The 21,320-nt window shown below is 36.0% G+C and overlaps 1 protein-coding gene across 1 annotated transcript in view; it reads left to right on the forward strand.

The window, feature by feature from the left end:
* Nucleotides 1–21,320, forward strand: part of CCDC102B (coiled-coil domain containing 102B) — a 197,103-nt gene that overhangs the window by 86,597 nt on the left and 89,186 nt on the right. Inside the window, exons 8-9 of the mRNA XM_042911020.1 lie at nucleotides 18,171–18,786; nucleotides 19,321–19,541. Of these exons, the coding sequence (XP_042766954.1) occupies nucleotides 18,187–18,786; nucleotides 19,321–19,541 (821 nt within the window). The 5' untranslated portion in view covers nucleotides 18,171–18,186. The remainder of the gene's footprint in view (nucleotides 1–18,170; nucleotides 18,787–19,320; nucleotides 19,542–21,320) is intronic.

A 21,320-nucleotide genomic window follows, 5' to 3' on the forward strand; every position in this document is an offset into this window, starting at 1 on the left:
GCCGGACGTGGAGCTCGAACTCATGGACCGTGAGATCATGACCTGAGCCAAAGTTGGAAGCTCAACCGACTGAGCCACCCAGGTGCCCCAAGAAATTTAAATTTGTAATTAAAAGTTTTACAAAAATGAAATTGCCAGGCCTATCTGGTTTCACTGGAGAATTCTACTTGTTTTAATCTTTTCAGGCTTCTGTAAAAAAATACCACAGAATGGGTAACATATATAATGGAAATTTATGTCTCACAGGTCTAGAGTCTGGAAAGTTCATGAACAGAGTGGCAGTGTAGTCACATTTTGGTGAGCCCCTTCTCCCTGGTTCATAGCTGGTACCTTCTCACTTTGTCATCATATGTCAAAGGGGCAAGCAAGCTATCTCGGGCCTCTTTTATAAAGTCACTAATCCACTCATGAGGGCTCCATCCTCATGACCCAAATACCTTGCAGAGGCTCCACTTCCTAATAACACCACATCAGGCATTAGGATTTCAACATATGATATTGGCGTTGTGGGGGGTGGGGGGGGGATGGGTCACAAATATTCAGACCATAGCAGTGCCAAATATTTAAAGTATTAACACCAATTTTACCCATACTCTTCCTGAAAATTAAAGAGGGAATATTTTCCAATTTATTTTATGAGGCTGTTATTATTAGACAAAGACAGTACAAAAAAAGAAAATTGAAGACCAGTATCTTGCAGGAACTTATGTAAAAATCCTCAACAAAATCTTAGCATAACATATTCAAAATGTAAACAAATAATTATACACCGTGATCAAGAGGAATTTATATTAGGTATGCGGGGCTGGTTCAACATTTGAAAATCAACCAGTGTAATTTCTACCAACAATCTAAAGAATAAAAGTCATTTAATCATATGAATTGATACAGAAAAAGCATTTGGTACAATTTGACCCTCATCCATGATAAAAACTCTCACCAGTCTAGAAGTGGAGAGGAATGTCCCAACTTGCAAAAAAGCATCTAGAAAAAAAAATGTGTACTTATCATCATACTTAATATTGAAATACAGTGTGCTTTTCCTCTAACATTGGGAACATAGCAAGTATGTCTGCTTTCACCACTCCTTTTTTTTTTTTAAAGATTTATTTTATTTTGAGAGAGAGAGAGAGAGAGAAAGAGAGAGAGAACGCACACAAGCAGGGAAGAGGGGTAGAGGGAAAGAGAAAATCTCAAGCAGGCTCCATGCTCAGCACAGAGCCTGACATGGGGCTCGATCCCATGACCCTGGGAACATGACCTGAGCTGAAGTCAAGAACTGGATGCTCAACCAAGTAAACCACCCAGGCACCCTGCTTTCACCACTCTTACTTAACAGTGCTGGAGGTGCTAGCCACAGCCATATTGCAAGAAAAATAAATAACAGGCATTTAGATCAACAATGAAGTTACAAAACTATCCCCATTTACAGATGATATGAATATCTACATAGAAAAATCCCAAGAAATCTTCAAACAAAACAAAACTCCTAGAATTGATGAGTTCAGCAAGGTTGCAGGATATGAGAGCATCTCACACACAAAAATCAATTATGGGACGCCTGGTTTGTTCAGTCACTTAAGCGTCTGACTCTCGATTTTGGCTCAGGTCATGATCTTGTGTTTCATGAGTTCAAGCCCCACATCAGGCTCCACCCTAACAGTGCAGAGCCTGCGTGGGATTCTCTTCCTCCCTCTCTCTGCCTCTCCCCCGCTTGTTCTCTCTGTCTCTCTTGAAATGAATAAACTTAAAAAAATGTTTAAAAAGTCAATTATATTTCTATACACTAACATAAGCATGTAAACAATATTAAAAACAATATTCTTTATAATCACTCCAAAGAAAATGCAACTTAATAAGACCTGCACAGGCCTTGTATGCTGCTAATTGCAAAATGCTGATGGAAGAATTCAAAGAAGATCTACATAGGGGAGGCTTACTGTGTTCATGGTAAATACACTATACCTACCCAAATTGACATATGGGTTTCATTCAATTCCTGTCAAAACCATAATAAGTTATTTGTCTATGCACATAGATGAGATGATTCTAAAATTTGTAGAGAAATGCTAGCTTAGCTAAAGCAATCTTGACAAAGAATAAAGTAGGAGGAATTGCCACACCAGATAATAAGTCTTACATACAATAATCAAGATACTGTGATACTTACAGAAGGGTTGTGATAGCACATAGATCAATGGAACGGAGTGGACAAGCCAGACACAGGCCTACATAAATATGCTTCTCTAATTTTTAACAAAGATACACAAATTCAATAAAGGAAGGACAGCCCATCAGCCAAAGGTGTTGGAGCAAGCAGACCTCCATAAAAAGGAACTAATCATGTCCTAAACCTTACATGTGATGCAAAAAGAAACTCAAAATGGATCATTGACTTAACTATAAAACATAACATTATACAACTTTTAGGAAAAAAATACAGGAGAGAGTCTTTGAGACTGAGGTCTAGGTAAGGAGCTCTTAAATTGGACACCAAAGCAAAATCCATAAAGAAATAATGATGTATTGGATACTTTTTAAATTAAAAAAAGCTTGCTCTCCCATGTAAATGGAATGGAAAGAAAAGATACATATTGAGAGAAAATATTTGCAAACTACATTTCTGACAAAAGTTTGTATCTCTATCTCTGAAAACCTGACAGTAAAAACCAAAAGTACATTTAGAAAATGGCCAAAAGATGTGAAAAGACATTTCAACGAAAATGATATACACAGAGTATGTAAACAAGTGACAAAGGTATTCTTAGCTATCAGGGAAATGCAAATTAGAACCACAGTGAGCTATGCACTTATCAGAATGTCTGAAACAAAAAACAAAAAATTGCCAATACTCAATGCTGGAGAAGATAAGAAAGTAAATGGTATAGTTATTCTGGAAACCAGGTTGACAGATTTTTATAAAACTGAACATGCAATTACCATAGGACCCAGTAGTTGAACTCATGGACGTTTATTCCAGAGAAGTGAAAACTTATGTTCATGAAAAACATGTATACCAATGTTTATACCTGTTTATTGATAATAACCAAAAACTGAAAACAGCTCAGATGTCCTCGAACAGGTTAGCAGCTTAAAGAGACCATGCTGCATATATATACCATGGGATTCTCCTCAGCAATAAAAACAAAAATCAAAAAGCAGACTATTCATATATGCAGCAACTTACATGATTTCCAGAGTGTTGTGCTGAGTGAATGAGTGAAAGAGCCAATCCCCAAAGATTATACAGTGAATTACTCTAATATATACATATTAGACATATATATATTACTCTAATATATATATATATATATAAATATATATAACATTATATATATATATAAAATATATATAACATTATATATTTATATATATATGTAATTTTTTTAGAAATGAGAAAATTTTAGACATGGAGACAATTTAATGGTTTCCAGGGATTAGGCGCAGGGTGAGGGAGCACAAAGGATGTGGGTTCTGTCCTCACTGTGGTGGTGGATATGCAAACCTATACAGGTGATAAAATTGTACAGAACAAAATAGACAAACCAAACAAGTACAAGTTAAAATGGGAAAATCTGAATAAGATCAGTGAGTTGTATTTATTTCAGTAACCTGATTGGACATTGTGCTGTCATTTTGGAAGAGACTACTGTTGGGAGAAACCAGCTAAAGAGTACATGGGATGTCTTGGTATTCTTTCCTACAACTGAATGTGAATCTACAATTTTCTCAGTAATGAATTCAACTATGACCAATAAGAAACTTAGGTCGTAACAAGTGTTCGTCTTGCTATTGAAGTGAATTAAAGCCTCCCAATGTAATTGTACCATACGAGAGAGAGAGAGAGAGAGAGAGAGAGAGAGAGAGAGAGAGGAAATTACCTATTCATGATCGGAAAATAAAATGGTTACTGTTAAACAAAAATGAAAATGTGGTCTATTCAAAGTTCTCAGTAGTAAGGCTGGAAATCCACATATCTTGTGAACGTCTGAAATACTTGCACGCACACACACTCTTCAACACGTTGCTTCAACATCAGTGTCCTGCTCAGTGCTGGGCTCATAGTAAGTGTTCTAGTCGACTGTTCTAATCCAAAAGAGAATTTAGGAATTAGAACAGACTTACATTTAACTTAGCGTCCTTTTAGTTCTGTGGTATTCATTCCATACGTTGCAATGTTTTCTTGTCACCACATACCTATGATGCACCATTACAGTATCTAAAATCTACATAGTCTCGCTATTAGTTATGGTCCTTCTGATGGTTTTTCCAGTTTCTTCCAACTCCGCCATTTGTTGACTATTTTGGATGCAACTATGTTTAAAATTAGGATTTAATTCAAAATCTCTATTTTGTATATTATTGGGTTATCATTTGAGTGATTGTATATAAAAATGCATGAATCTGTATATGGAAAACTGTGCTATATATATTATAAAGCAGGATAAAGAAGAAAAGTATAATCACACATATCTAGATAAAATCACTGTTAAAAGTTTACATATTTTTACTGCAATCATAATTGCTTTAAAAATTAGGCAAAAAACCTTTTTATGCAACTTTTGCTCCCTTAATATTTTATCTATATTTTCAACATTGAAAATCGTTGCTATTTTATATACATTGGTAGGCAGTATTTTTAAAAATATGACTTTTTGAGGATAATAACACGACAGTGCATCATTTAGAAGGCAATGGACTTGAGTATAAAAGTGCCCTGATTTCCTGCTAATATTTCAATCTCCTCTGCTTCGAGGTACTCACATACTATAAAGTACTTACTAGTCAAAACCATAATAATTTGAAAAAGATTGCTATGGGTTAGGTGAGAAAGGATAGGACAAAGCATGGGAAAATTACTGTTTTTAAATATATACCTTTCTTATTTTGCTTTTCTCTTGATTTCTCAGTTTTTCTGGATCCAGAATATGAAAACAAAAAATAAAAACCTCTCAACTATCTGATATATAGATTCATTACTACTTATTACAAAGAGCTTAGTAAAGATTGATATTTTAGAGTAGAGATATTTCAAAATAGGATAGAAGGTTCAGTTTACTCAATGTTAGAGTGAAAATCTCATGTGTCTTTGGGGGTAGTTGAATTCCCTAACTTTTCAAGCGTTTTGTGTTATGGAAACCTCAAATGTATTTTGTTAAATTCTTTACCCTTAAGGTTTAGACTCAAGTGTAATTTAAAGGAAATTCCATCCATATGTTTATAATTTAATATGTTAGGCTGTTTTTTTTTCTTTTCTTTTTATATTTGGTGTCCAAGAACTCTCTTGAGCTACTTCTTTCAGGGATCTTTTGGCAAGATTAGACCAAGTCAAGAACTGAAAATTTCAGTTTGGAATTCAACATACATCCATAATGTGTAGATTCTAAGCAATACCAGGCAATTTTCTCATTTTGATTCTAAATTTCACAGAGTTGAAGATTACTCTGTGGCAATAAAGTAACATTAAGGGACATTGAAAATAATTCCAGTTAATGTTGACTGAGAGTCAATAAATTTTCTTATTCTTAAATTGTACCTTATTTTGGAAGAGTATTAGTATTCTTCTTAGCAATTCTTTAAAATTTCTTTACCTTACCATTTGCTATTTAACAAGAGTGACTGTTCAATGAACTACTTTAACCACACATTTTCATCTGGTCAACCAACCAGATCTGTCAAACAATTTCTAAATGTCTAGTCTCTAAACATAGATTGTACTTTTTTTTCTATCATAGCATAAGCCATGCAGAGTAAACACGCGTGATTTGGATTTAAAAATATAATCTTCATACATGTTAGTGATTAGTAATGTATGGTCTATAAAGGAGCAAACATTTACTGAGAACTTGATAATCTATGCACTTTTCATTTTCTGAATCTAAAAGAGACTTTATAAGCATGTGATATGAACCTCGGAAACAAAAATGAACCATAGAAATTCATATTCAGAATACATGAAGGGTAACTATGATTTTGTTTGAAGTCTTTGTTTCATGTAATTTGAGTGAAAATGGATTAAACAGAAAAGTGATTTGACATGGAGGAATTATTTTCTCCAAGTACTGCTGACATTCTTAGACATACACTAAAGTTTAGCTCAGTCTGCTAAATAATAATATTAAAATAATATGCAACCCAATTAAAATATGTGTGTATACTGTGTGTGTATATTTATATGTTTGTATATAATATACACACACTTGTGTGGTATGTATTTTTTTAGGTGACTTGGGGAGGCACTATAAGGGTATGAGACATTGTGTTTTTTAATTTCCTTTTTTTGAAGAAGGAATTTAATGTTTGTTCATGGTGGAAAGCTGGGCTCCAAAAGAGTATCTTGTTCTGAGGCCAAGAATGGGAGAAGGGGCCTGGAGTCTTGGTACCACCACTTTCCTCTGTGTCTAGTCCTCCTGGTCTATGGAGTTTTCTTTTATAAATTTATTTTTTTTTAATTTACGCCCAAATTAGTTATCATATAGTGCAACAATGATTTCAGGAATAGATTCCTTAATGCCCCTTACCCATTTAGCCTATCCCCCCTCCTACAACCCCTCCAGTAACCCTCTGTTTGTTCTCCATATTTAAGTCTCTTATGTTTTGTCTCCCTCCCTGTTTTTATATTATTTGTTTCCCTTTCCTTACATTCATCTGTTTTGTCTCTTAAAGTCCTCATGTGAGTGAAGTAATATGATATCTGTCTTTCTCTGACTTACACCGTACACAAAAACAAACTCAAAATGGATGAAAGACCCAAATGTAAGACAGGAAGGCATCAAAATCCTCGAGGAGAAAGCAGGCAAAAACCTCTTTGATCTTGGCCGCAGCACCTTCTTATTCAACACGTATCTGGAGGCAAGGGAAACAAAAGCAAAAATGAACTACTGGGACCTCATCAAAATAAAAAGCTTCTGCACAGCAAAGGAAACAATCAGCCCAAACTAAAAGGCAACCGACAGAAGGGGAGAAGATATTTGCAAACGACATATCAGATAAAGGGTTAGTATCCAAAATCTATAAAGAACTTATCAAACTCAACACCCAAAGAACAAATAATCCAGTGAAGAAATGGGCAAAAGATATGAATAGACACTTCTCCAAAGAAGATGTCCAGATGGCCAACCGACACATGAAAAATGCTCCACATCACTCATCATCAGGGAAATACAAATCAAAACCACAATGAGATGCCACCTTACACCTGTCAGAATGGCTAACATTAACAACTCAGGCAACAACAGATGTTGATGAGGATGTGGAGAAAGAGGATCTCTTTTGCATTCTTGGTGGGAATGCAAGCTGGTGCAGCCACTCTGGAAAACAGTATGGAGGTTCCTCAAAAAATTAAAAATGGAGTTTTCTTTTATAAGAAACACAAGAAGGTGGTATTGGCTACTAAATTCTGTAGCCTTCTGGATGGTTTCATGGAGGTTGAAACTAAATTCTTCTTGACCCTTACTCTCCCTAAGTTAAGGCACAATGAGATCACACACTTTGCTGTGGTGTTTGGGTCAGGATGCTGGTGTTTATCCTGAACATTTGTAAAAGAAACAATTTGGTATGGTGGAGATAGCTCTGAATTTTGAGATGAAAGATCTGAATTAAGCCCTGTCTCTGCCACTTGTCAGCTGTTCTGACATTGGTCCAGACACCCATACCCACCTAATAGAATTTCCATAAGCATCATGCAAAATGTACATTAAAAGTGTTTTAAAATAGATATGTTCTACACATGTGAAGAGTTACTACACTGGGAGGTTGTGCTTAAATTATATTAGCGTTTTGTCCTCTTGGTTTGAACCTTCAAGGCCTTGTAAAGTTACATACTCAGAACAAGGGAACACATTTGAATCCAAAGATCTGAGGGAAGAGCATTCCACCCACAAGATCCTAAGGCAAGAATGAACATGGCCTCTTCAAAGAATGAAAGGAAGTTAGCAAGACTGGAGCAAAAAGGGTAAGGAAAGGAAGGGAGCTAGGAATCAAGGTCACGGAGTAAGGCTGGTGGGGCGGATCATATGAACCAGACTGTGATTAAATGTTTCATTTTATTCTAATTGTAATAGGCATTAGTAAGTTGTGATTAGAGTTATATAACTTTATTAAATTGTAAAAAGATTTTTTGACTGCTTCATACCAACTAGATAGAAGTATCTGTAGGCATTTCAGAAGTCGTAATGCTATAAGGGTGGTGGTTGTTTCCACAGCATAGAGGCAGGGATGGTGGAACGAAATGCACGGGTCTAGGAAGTAATTTGAAGGAATGAGGTAATAGAACTTGCTGACTAAATGTGGGTCAGAAAGAAACTAGGTTTTTGACTTGAGATGTTAGATGGATGCTGGTCCCATTTCCTGGGATGCTGACAATGGAAAGAAAACAAATTTGCAGCGGGCTGGGGATTGAGAGTTTAATTTTGTAATTTAAGGTTGAGGCAGAGATTCCTTTAGTGGAATCCAAGTGGACGTTTGGAGGAACTCTGTGAGCCTGGAGCTCAGGGGAGGTTAAAAAACTGGAGATAAGAACTTGACATTCAACAGCAAAGACATTCTGTTTCATATTTTTAAGCTTTGGACTCTTTAATACAGAGAGAGGAGTGGTAAGGAGAGACAAAAGAGGCCTAGAAGGAAGAGGTAACAGAATAATGAAAAGAGTGTGGTAATTAAGGGGGGAGAAAAGACAGATGTGTTTAAAGAGCAAGGAATTTTCGATTTTTGTGAATAATGTTGAGGTCACATGAAGCAAGGATGAGGAATGAATAGCTGATTTGGCGATATTAAGATAATGTGTGATATTGACAAGTGGGATTTCTGTGGAACAGAGGACAAGATTCCCAGTTGAAATGGGTTGATGAAAGAATGGGATGGGAGGAAATAAAAGCAGTGAAAATAGACAACACATGAGATATACTGTCTCCTTTGCCATAGGAGCAAAGAAAGGGGGCATTACTTCATGGAGAAGGCAGTGATGATGCAGTCAGTTGCTGAGAGCGTACTGAAGGAAGTGACCCCCACAGAGGAAAATTCATGTGACACCCTTGAAACAACCATGGCAAAGCTATTAATAATCCCATTTTATAGATGAAGAGACTTTCACATAAATTGTTTCTAAGGTCACAAGATGGTAAATGATAAAGCAAGAATTTGAAGTACTATCTATGTGGTTTCAAAGTCCAATCTTTTTTCTCCCCCCTATATCAGCTGCTGTAGGCTGAACAATGCCTACACAACTTAATCTCTGGAACCTGTCATACCTTACTTCGGATGGTAAAAGAGATTTTAGAGACATGATTAAGTTAAGCCTTTGAGATTGGGAGATTATCCTGGGTTATCTGGGTGGGTCCAGTGTAATCCTATAGGTCCTCGTAGGAGAAGAGAGGAAGAGGAGTGTTGGGGATAGAAGACCTGATGACAGGAATGAAGGGGTGGAGTGGTCACTAGCCAAGAAATGCAAGGAGCCTCTGGAAGCTGAAAAGGGCCAGGAAATGATCCTCCCTTCAGCACCTCTGGAAGAAACCAGCCCCACCTACACTTGATTTTAGCCCAGTGAGATTTATTTTGGGCTTCTGAACTTCAGAAATATAAGATAATAAATTTGTGTTGTTTTAGGCCATTAAGTTCATGGTGATTTTCTACAATGGCAATAGGAATCTAACTGACCACCCTTCCTATGTTAGTTAACTATTTACAGAATTGTCTGTTGCCCCTTAGTTCAAGTTAAATGTATTTTAGCATGTCAGCGTCCAATGATTATACTGAATCAGTAAATACTAACTACTGTATTAATTTTTTTATATGTTTCTTTATTTCTGAAGGAGAGAGAGACAGGGTGTGAGTGGTACAGGGGCAAAGAGGGAGACACAGAATCCAACGCAGGCTCCAGGCTCTGAGCTGTCAGCACAGAGCCCAACACGGGGCTTGAACTCACAAACTGTGAGATCATGACCTGAGCCGAAGTCAGATGTTTAACTGACTGAGCCACCCAGGCGCCCCCCAACTTCTATATTTAAAACATTGCTTTACTTGACCGTCATTACAAGGATGACAATCTTACACCACTTCTTGGGGGCTATATTTGAAACTTCTGAAGATTACTGTGACAAATATTTTGGGCATGAGGTCCTCAGTAGCCCTGGGGAGGAAGTAGCTACAAATCTGAGGGTTCCAAGTTGCCTTTTGAACTCTGGGGAGTGTGGGTTTCTTAAACCTGGCCTTGTCCAGAAACTACAAAAATAAAAACTATCTTACCCCATCCCTTTTGGATGCTCTCTGCAACTTTTGATGAACCAGTCATCTTGTCATTTGGGGGGAGTTGGGCTTTTTAAAGACTTCTCCTTTGATTTGATTTATAATTTAAAGAATGAATTTTAATCTCTACCACCAATATGCTCATAGGTCTTTACCCTGAAGATTAAATTTCAGATCACACATAAGAAATAAAACTTAATAAATAGTATCTTTCATGCCTTTATATGAGTATTACTTTGCTTTACTAAGAAGTAGAGTGAATGAAGCAAAGTATTTGGAAATATTATGCATAGGTATGGCTCACAGAAGTCTACATCCATCATAACACTTCTGCTTCTGATTCCAGTTTTTTTCTCGTAGCTTTTTGATGTGGGATACATTTTAGCCAATTTGGATTATTAATGTAAAGAATGTACAATTGGGGAAATGAAACAGACTTAAAGAATAAATTTTTTTTTATTAAAAACTTTTATAACTGCGTTGCAAAAGTAAATATGACAATCATTTGGACTGTATTCTCCAAACTTCATTATTAAGTCTGTGAAAACTTTCCAGTCAGCTAACGCAGAGTAGTTGGCAGCTATGTGCGTTCCATCAAATGGGTGTGAGAAAATATTACTGAATCACACTGACATGAAAGGGCTTTCTCTCGTTCACTATAAAGTGTAACCAGATCTACGAAGAATTTGTGAGTTAGCCTCATACATTTCTTTAAGAGCAAGTGTGAACACAGTAAATGGGTTAGAAATTTTTCTTGGGAAATGCATAGGCAAACTGAAATGGCTTGTGGCTTTGTTTACTGAAACTCTGAAGTGGACATAAATATTGGAAAACGTCGATGGATTCAACATTACCGAAAATCTAATAAGTAGCTTTTAAATTAAAAAAAAAAAAAAAACAAAACCAAAAAATGGAAAACATAACACCGCTCCTTCAGCACTACCTGGTTTGTTGTGGAACTGGGATAGGAATTATATTATAGGGTCATTCACTTTCACATTATAAATTAATAATAATCATAATTTTGAGTTGTTGGCTCTTTGCTCTTGTGGACTTTATTTTGATTTCTTTGTAACTACTATTTGTGGACACAGTTATAATGTCCTTTAAATTCTTTCAGTTTTATGAAATTATACAAAATTATATTTACATAGTGAGGCATATTCCAGATTCAGGGTCACCTGTCCAACTTCGGAAAATGGTAGGATCTTTGACACAACCACGTTTTTTCAGTGTTCCTTCCAATAAGATGTGTACTCTGACTGTTAGCCACCTGGAAATAGCAGCAAGATTATCCTTATACGAAAATAAGATTCAACAGGGCTTTGGAGTTCCACAGCTAATAATTTCATTTTTTGGCATAAGGTCTCAGCAGATATCTTGGCTTATTTATTTGGTGCTATTACGTTGGATTAGATTGCATGAGAAAATTGGAATCATTTGTGGTTTTGTTCACTGAAACCTTGAAACTTAAACAAAAAGTTAAGAAATGCCCAGGAATTCAACAAGTGCCAGACTTGCATGCAAATAGGTAATAAATAGCATAGACTTTGTACATACAGTTAGAAGAAATATAAAGTGTAAACTCCGATCTTAGATAAAATATCATTATGCTGCAATATTTGCTCACTTATGAGACATTTCAGGAATATTTTAAAACAGAACTTGCTTGAACCTGATTGATACCCTAAGTTCTAAACAAGAGTAGTTAAATTATTTTACATCCTCCAAGAAATTCTGAATTATCTGAACCTAAATTGGTAATTGGCAGGCAAAGCACTATAAAGGCTTCAAGATGATCAGCCTGCCAGAAAAAAGAAATTTTAGTTTTCCAAGCTTCATTACCAATGATACATTGGCACTTTAAAAAATAGAAATGGATTGTGGATTCTAGATCTTTCATTGTTCCTTTATTCGTAGTCCAAAGAAGTAAGATTGACCACTTTCTATGTCTGACCAATAAGGTTTTTATTCTAAATGTAGTTTTTTTGTACGTTTTGTTATTATTTTTGTTCTTTTTCTTCTTTTTTTTTTTTAATCTTTATTTTTGAGAGAGAGAGAGAGAGAGACAGAGTGAGAGCAGGGGATGAACAAAGGGAAAGGGAGACAGAATCCGAAGCGGGCTCCAGGCTCCAAGGTGTCAGCACAGAGCTGGACGTGGGGCTCAAACCCACGAACCATGAGATCATGACCTGAGCCGAAGTCGGACGCTCAACCGACTGAGCCACCCAGGCCCCATGTTCTTTTTCTTCTTAAAGCATAGAAAACATTGCTATTGTCTGGGAAGGGCAGTAATTACATCAAGATATGATGTGGAGAGATTATTCTGCAATAGATTTTTATAAAGAAATGGAGGTAATTTTTTATCATTGAGCATTATCTAAGAAATACATTATTTTCTCAATTTTTTACTGAAAATCTAGACTGAAGAAAAGGCGTCCTGCTGCCGTGAAACAGTGACACACGGCTTCAGCAACACTGGGGAAGGTTAAGATTTAGGACTCAAGGAAGAGTCAGCTTCCAAGGGCAGGGCTTATCATATGAGTTCCATGCCAATTCTTTAAAATAGAGTTAATTTCGGGCCCCTGGGTGGCTCAGTCTGACTTCGGGTCAGGTCGGGATCTTGTGGTTTTTGAGTTTGAGCCCCGCGCATCGGGCTCTGTGCTGACAGCTCCGAGCCTGGAACCTGCTTAGGATTCTGTGTCTCCCTCTCTCTCTGCCCCTTCCCCGTTCACGCTCCGTCTCTTTCTCTCTCAAAAAGACACATAAAAAAATTAAAAATAAAGTTAATTTCTAATTGATCAGATAATGCAATTTATAATTTCATGATGATTCTTAGCAAACATAAATGTATTTTATTTTATTTAAAAAATTTTAATGTTTATTTATTTTTGAGCGAGAGAGAGATAGAGCGTCAGCAGGAGAGGGGCAGAGAGAGAGGGAGACACAGAATCTGAAACAGGCTCCAGGCTCATGACCTAAGCTGAAGCTGGGTGCTTAACCAGCTGAGCCACCCAGGCGCCCCTAAATATGTGTATTTTAAAATGTTTACATTTATGCTTATACTACAATGCTTTTGGAAAATAAAGTTTCCAAGCTTTAAATAACGTACGAACTTATTCTATGTTATTTAGTTGCCTTTTTTTGTGCAAGTGTTTCCTGCCTGTCTATGGCTCTAAGAGCTCACATTAACATCAACAAATATAGACTATAACTGCCTGTGTAATTTGTCACAGTGCATGGATTTTTAAAATATAAAGAACTTGAGCTCTGTTGAAGTGGTATAATCTGGCCATTACCTTACTGCCTACAACCGCTGTCTCACATTTCATATTTAGTGTTCTCTTGCAAAACTATCCTAAAAAATATCTTAATTTTTTCTGCTTTAGGCACATTCAAAATACATATTTTTAATACTGATCACTTGTGCATGTTTGACAGGCCACATTTTAAAATACAATATGGTGTTTTACTTTCCTGAATATTAAAAACTGATTTTTCTTTTTCACTTTTTATCAGAGTGTATGGCATCGTATCTAAAGTAACAACTGTTCTTAACATTATATTTTGAATCTGTATTAATCTAGTTACTCTTTGCTTATGGCTTTTCTTAAATTTATTTATTTATCTTGAGAAAGGGAGGGAGGGAGGGAGGGAGAGAGAAAGAGAGAGAGAGAGAGAGAGAGAGAGAGAGAGAGAGAATCCCAAACAGGCTCTTCACTATCATCACAGAGCCTGATCCAGGGCTCGAACTCACAAACTGTGAGATCATGACCTGAATCAAAATCAAGAGTCAGACTCTTAACCAGCTGAGCCACCCAGGCACCCCTGCTTATGGCTTTTATTAACATTATTGTGTATGCATTAGTTGTCTTATGCTTCTTAGGGGAAAAAAAAATCCAAGAAGGGTTTCATTTAGAATTCATTTCCTATAAGTTAATGGAAAGCAATAAGTATAAACAATAAAGCCAAAATCCCTTGATCAGGCAAAAATGCCCTGATAATGTAACTTCTGCCAAAAATGCTTTTATTTTTGGTCCACCTCATTCTTCAGATAATACATAAGATGTCGGTCACTTCAGAGAGACTTCTTTGAGTATATAGGTATGTGTTGAATCATAATACACCGTTTATTCCTTTCAGAGAGAGTTATAATTTGTGATCGTTAGATTTATTGCTTTTGCTTATTAACAAGGTTCCAGAATGGCAGCACAGTCTGATTGCACAAAGGAGAAAGTTGAGGTTTGTGCAGGGGACAGACACGCCAGGGTGGCTGAAATCATGGAGCGTGGACGCAGCATGACAGAAAAGGGCAACAGGGATGCAGAAGCCCCAAACTTGCAGTTCCTTTAAGCTATGAGGAGGTTAAATTCACTCAAAGCACAATGTCAGGGATCACTTGACTAACTGTGCTGTGATTTAATGGGAGATATTGGAGCACAGAGCCTAGTGCGGGGCTGGAACTCACGACCCGTGAGATCATGATCTGAGCCGAAGTCAGATGCTTAACCAACTGAACCACCCAGGCGCCCTGATAAATCTTATTTATCTGTTGATATCCCTGTTTTTTTGAGTATGCTGTCTCTCTTTCAAAAGAGAGAAAAGAAGCCGAAAAAAACAATGTTACATGTCCAGAGTGACATATTAGTGACTTGGATAGCACTGAGGAAAACTTTCCCCTTGCCTAAGAGACAGAGGGGTCAGCCAGCCTGCAGGCATTTTTCCATTTAACAGTCACCAGAACTGAGATACATGATATTTCTGTCTCCCCTTACAGGTAAGGATAATGAGCCAAAGGCAATTTATATAATTTGTCCAAGATCATCCATGTAGAAAGTGGGAGAATCAGAGCTTGAATCAATAGAGTCTGGATGGAGCCCAATGTCTTACACATTAAATGTCTCTTTAGTGAGAGATAATGTTTAGTAGCAATATTTATACGTTGTAGACCCATCATATTTCATTTATTTAGTTATTTAGTACCTTAAAAATACTCGTAGTCATCATGGTAGCCTGATTAAATGAACATTTTTAACAGCTTGATTGAGCTATAGTTAATACAAAATATTGCACATATTATATATTATATATAAATAATTTGATGAGTTTGAACGTATGCATGTATCTGTGAACCCATCACCAATAATCAAAGTAATAAACATGTCCGTTACCTCCAAGAGTTTCCCTGTGCCTCCTCCCTCCTTTTTTGTGGTAAGGACAATGCAAAATTTAGTGTAAGAAACCAGAGTCAATAGCATTCAAATATTTTCTCACGCATCAAAGGCTTTGTGCCACAACCGCTGACAAATCCTTTCACGGTCATTGAAATAAAACATGCATACATACAGATGCACATACATATAGGGAAAATGAATGCTTAACTAGATACACATAAGGATTCAATATCCCCATTTACAGTTGCTTGAGAAACACTTTAGAACAGGAAAAACTATTCAAGTTCAAGGACTGAATGATCAATTTTATTTAGTCAGATGTGAAAAAATACATAGTTAATTGGTAGGCAAGGTCTCCACGTACCAGAATCCAATTATAGAGTCTTCAAAACACTAGTGAAATAAAAGTTAATGAGACATTTTTAAAGACATTACAATTTTATGATACTGATTGATTTTGAAAAATGGCAAGGATAAATTTAAGTTTAATATGCTGAAATAAATTTTCTGTCTTCACTTTGGAATCCCAGCCAAAAGAAGTATCATTAAATAGGGAATAATGGAGATGAATATCCATATGATATGTGAACATATATATAAAATATTTGTGTGCTTCTAACTAAGAATTCCTTTTTTATTTTCTTTTTTTAAAATTGGTCTTGGCTTACCAGTGGTCTAAGAAATTTGGTGAGCTATAATATCATTGCCCTCTGAATTACAGTAAATGTAGGGAACAGTTTCTCCAAATCAGCACTAACTCAAATGTGATTGGACATATACCAATGCTAACAAAAATAATTACAACCATGAATCTATATTATTGTAAGTATTATAACAAGGAGTGAATTGTTTTGGCACCTGTACAGAATACTTGTTAAAATGTGTATTTTTCTTGCAACTGAAAAGGATATATATTTAATATTATAATAGCTTTTTCTTCAGTAAATAAAGACTTATTTTGTAAGTTGTTAGTATAATGAAACCCCTTAGATTGATTAAATGGATGGTTCATAAGGAGATAGTTTATGATCTGTAACTATATAAAAAAGCAAATAAAAAATGAGAGGAATTAATGTCATGTGCATTAAATGTCACTTATAACAATAAATCTTACTTGATAATAAAAGTGGGTAATCTTATACAACCACAGACCTTTTTTAATTTGTAGATTAAGCTGCATGTTTTAAGCATTTATTTTAAAGAAAAGGTTCTATTCACTATGTCATCAATATAGCTATGTTGCTATATTGAATAAAGTAATGGGCATACATACTGATAAGAGGGTCTACTCTTACCAGTTAATTTGCATTTGTTGTTATATGGCAAGCTGTTTGTAATTTCTTTATAAAGCTTTGATGTTTTTAAGACTGTTCAATGTTATCTGTGCTGTGAGGCGTCTTCACTTCTAGGAGACAGTTCAAGACTTCTGAGTATCTCCTATATATGGTAGCAACCTAACATATGACACATAGTATGTACTGAAGAAAGATTGAATAACTAGTGTGAATACGTGTTTTTATTTTTATGTGCTTGTATTGCCCACTGAACTACAAAATCTTTGAGGATAAACCCCATGTCTTATTCATAGTATTTGTGAGGAATTTATCATTATATGAACCGTAGGGTGAAAGTGGTTCATCTATCAGTCTCATGTCATTTTGACTGCAAGTGACAGAAACTCAACAATCACAGCTTAAGTAAAGTCAGGTGATTATTCTCACATGGCAAGAAAACGAGAGGTGTGCATTCTAGATTTCATGGCATAGCTCAGTCACTAAATCAAGCTCTTTTCATCTCTGTTCCTCCGATTTAACTGTTATAAGGTGGCTGTGACACTCGCCTTCTTCCAGAATCATGTCCTTGTTTTGGCGGGAAGAAAGCAGAAGAAAAGAGTTTCTCAATCTGATTTTTTCATGTTTTTTAGATGGGAAACTTCCCTGGCCGACTTCCCTTCAAATCTCAGCTAGAAGCAGGTCCTATGCAGTCTTGAGACTAGTGGATGGTCAATGAGATGGTAATGAGACTCTTCCAAATTCCATCATGGAAAAGAGTTAGACCAATCATGATTTAGCCTCTGGGATTAGAACACACATTAGAATATTTAGCCCCTGGGCTTCTCCTCCCGGAGATCATAGATTCCACCTTCCACTTAAGCAGGTTGTGGCTAAATTAGCACGGAAAAGAGGATCACTGAATTGTTAATGGACAATCTGTGTTATAGTAAATATTACCTGTAAAGAGCTGGATTTGTTAAAATGAATTATTCATGTCATATGCTATCCTCAATTGCTCTTTATATTTTTATTTGTGTTCACTTGGCAATATTTCATATGAGCAATTTCTGTTTCTTTCAGGCTAATTATAAATGCATCAGTTCTATATTTTTAGTTATAGTGGAAAGAAAAATCTGCAATATTGAAAGATACATTGTTTTCATCAGCTTTCTTTTTTAATTTTTTATTTTAACATTTATTTATTATTGAGAGACAGAGAGAGACAGACCGTGAATAGGGGACAGGCAGAGAGAGAGGGAGACACAGAATCCAAAGCAGGCTCCAGGCTCTGAGCTGTCAGCACAGAACCCCACGCGGGGCTCGAACTCACGAACCGTGAGATCATGACCTGAGCCGAAGTCGGACGCTCAACTGACTGAGCCACCTAGGCGCCCATCAGCTTTCTTTTTTAAATGTCCATCTTGCTCTTATAATTGCAAGGGCAATTCAAATGTTAATTATGTTTTCTGTCTTCTCTTAGACCTGAAAAGATAAATATGAATTTAGATTCCATTCATCGGTTAATTGAGGAAACACACATCTTCCAGATGCGGGAGCCATCAGTTAAACCACCTTGTGACATGTTAGCACCTGCTTCATCCCCCAAGGACACTTGTCCTTCCTGTTTGCCACATCAGGGACTGCAATCACGTGCCGCTCACAACTTCTGCGCTCACTCCTGTAACACCAGTGAGTGGAATATTTGCGAAGAGCTTCGCCTGAGGGAACTTGAAGAAGTCAAGGCCAGAGCTGCCCAGATGGAGAAGACCATGAGGTGGTGGTCAGACTGCACTGCCAATTGGAGGGAAAAATGGAGCAAGGTTCGGGCCGAAAGGAACAGCGCCAGGGAGGAAGGAAGACAGCTCAGAATAAAATTGGAGATGACGATGAAAGAATTGAGTGCACTGAAGAAGAAGCAGAGTTTGCCACATCAAAAGGAGGTATTAGAAACTACCCAAGACCTGAAGCATCCTACTTTCATGGAAGTGCCTTCTGCACAAAGAGACCCATTTCACCTTGGTTCACAAACATGGGAGTCTATCAGAGAGTGTCCGGTAAAAAGAGAATTTCCTACAAAGGAGAACCCGGATAGTAGGGTAAGAAAAACACCCACAGAGGAACCAGAGATTATGTGCACATTTGAATGCCCTATACAGTAATGGAGAGGAAAAGGAAAATGACACACTCATTGGTTGTGGTTTTCCAGAAACCTGAGTTATTCATTTTATCTCCTTAAATAGCATCAGTTTATATTGTTACCCCTTTCTATTTAATTCCATCTCTAAAAATATAAAACATATCTTGCTCTTCTGTAGTTCTATCTAAACTTTTAAGCCTTTCTGTGATATATGGGATTTATGGTAGATGTAACCTAGGTTACATTGTAAATGAACAATTTGCAAAGACTGAAATATATTTTATCAGATGGCAGAACATAGAAGGGAAAAAGAAAGCTTGAGGAATGCTAGTTAAAGTTCAGTCGTATACCTCTTTAGAGACTGATAAAGAAATGAAAAGAGGAATTTGATGATGAATCATAAGATTTGTTTCCTTCCAAAACTATGTTTTCTTTATGATTTTTCTACACTAGATGTAAAAATTTAACAATAACTGCTTTATTTTTTTTTCAGGAAGAAGGTTTGAATATTGACCAGTTAAAATTAAATGAAGAGATGAAACTCAATCTTAACTGTCCTGATTCATTAAAAAATGTTGTTTCTGAAAACAGTACACTGAAATCTGCATTAAGGCCACAAGCAATAAACCTGCCTTTGGAGAATAAAGTGCCTGAAATTTCAGCTTTGCAGGTACATCTGGATGAGTTCCAAAAGGTTTTATGGAAAGAAAGAGAGTAAGTGCTAATCATTGTTCCCCGTTAACCAAGTCTGATTTTCAAACTTATTAAAATTAAGTCTACCAAACTGTCCATTTGATAATGTATTTTATGCAAAATTAGTCATTAAGTACTAATATTTAAAATATGAGTTTGATATTTGTATATTTTTTGAACTTTTTAAAATATGAAATACTTAATATGTAAATATTAAACAACACACTACTGCACAGGCATTGGGCCAAATAGGAAATCAAACAGCAAATCAAAATAAACCTCAAAACATGAGAAAAAGAAAATACAATATTCCAGAACCTATGGGTTGCAAAAACAGATGTTAGAATGTAACTTATGCTATAAATGCTTGTATTAAGGAAAAAAGTTCAGGGACACCTGGGTGGCTCAGTAGGTTAAGCACCAAATCCTTGATTTCGGCTCAGGTCATGATCTCATGGTCCGTGAGTTCGCACCCTGCATTGGTCTCTGTGCTGACCGTGTGAAGCCTGCTTGGGATTCTCTCTCTACCTCTCCCTCTCTCTGTACCCTTCCTCCACTCACACTGTGTCTCTCTCCCTCTCTCTCAAAATAAATAAATTAATTAATTTTTTAAAAATTTCACATAAACAACTTAATATTATACCCCAAGGAACTAGTAAAAAAAGAAACTTAGCTAAAATTTAGTGAAAGAAGGAAATAACAAAGAAAAATCAGAAATAAATAAAATAGAGACCAGAATAAACAACAGAACACTGAAAGTAATGAACAATTTTTCTAAAAAAATAAATGAAATTGGCAATGCTTTAACATTAAGAAAAAAAAAGAGAACACTCAAAAACCAAAATGAGAAATGGAAGAGAAAATATCACAACAGATAACCACAGAGATATAGAGTGTGCTAACAGATTACCATAAGCAAAATTAAAAAAAAAAAAAAAGATAATTCCTAAAAATGCACAAGATTGAATCATGAATCTTGAATCCAAGAAATAGGAAATCATCTTAGACCAATAACAAGAATGAAAGTTGAACTGGGAATCAAAAATCTCCCAGCATAGAAAAGCCCAAGACCACATGGTTTCATTGGTAAATTCTGCCAAACGTTAAATAAATTTAATGACAACCTTTATCAAAATCTTACAAATAATGGAATAGAGGGAATACATTCAAAATCATTCCATGACACTAGGTCAACCCTGACACCAAAGCATAATAAAAACAATTACAAGAACAAAAAAGTCTAGTTTGTCTGATATAAGAATTACTACTGTTTCTTTCGACATTCATTTGCATGATAGATGTTTCTCCCTCCCCTCACTGTCAATCTGCAGGTGTCTCTAGATCAAAAAAAGAGTCTTTTATAGACAGCATATAGATGGATCTTGTGTTTTTATATATTCTGACACCTGTGTTTTTGAATAGAGCATTTAATCTGTTTACATTCAAAGTAATTATTAATAGATAGGTATTAATAGCCGTTTAGACCCTTACAACAGAGAAAAGTGTTACAAGAGAATTAGAGATGGAGAGTGAAATAAATGAGATCGGAAACAGGCTTGATGAAATGAACAGCAGGCTGGAAAAAATCAGAGGAACAAAGTAGTCACCTAGAAGACAAAATAGTAGAAAATGATGAAGCTGAAAAAGGAGAGGAAGACAAATTATGCAACATGAGAATAGACTTAGGGAACTCAGTGACTCCATCAAAAGTAATAACATTCATATTATAGGAGACGAGGAAGAAGAGAGAGAAAAGGGAGAAGAAAATTTATTTCAAAAAATAATAGCAGAAAACTTCCC

Source organism: Panthera leo, chromosome D3, assembly GCF_018350215.1.
Source record: "Panthera leo isolate Ple1 chromosome D3, P.leo_Ple1_pat1.1, whole genome shotgun sequence".
Taxonomy (NCBI): Eukaryota; Metazoa; Chordata; class Mammalia; order Carnivora; family Felidae; genus Panthera; species Panthera leo.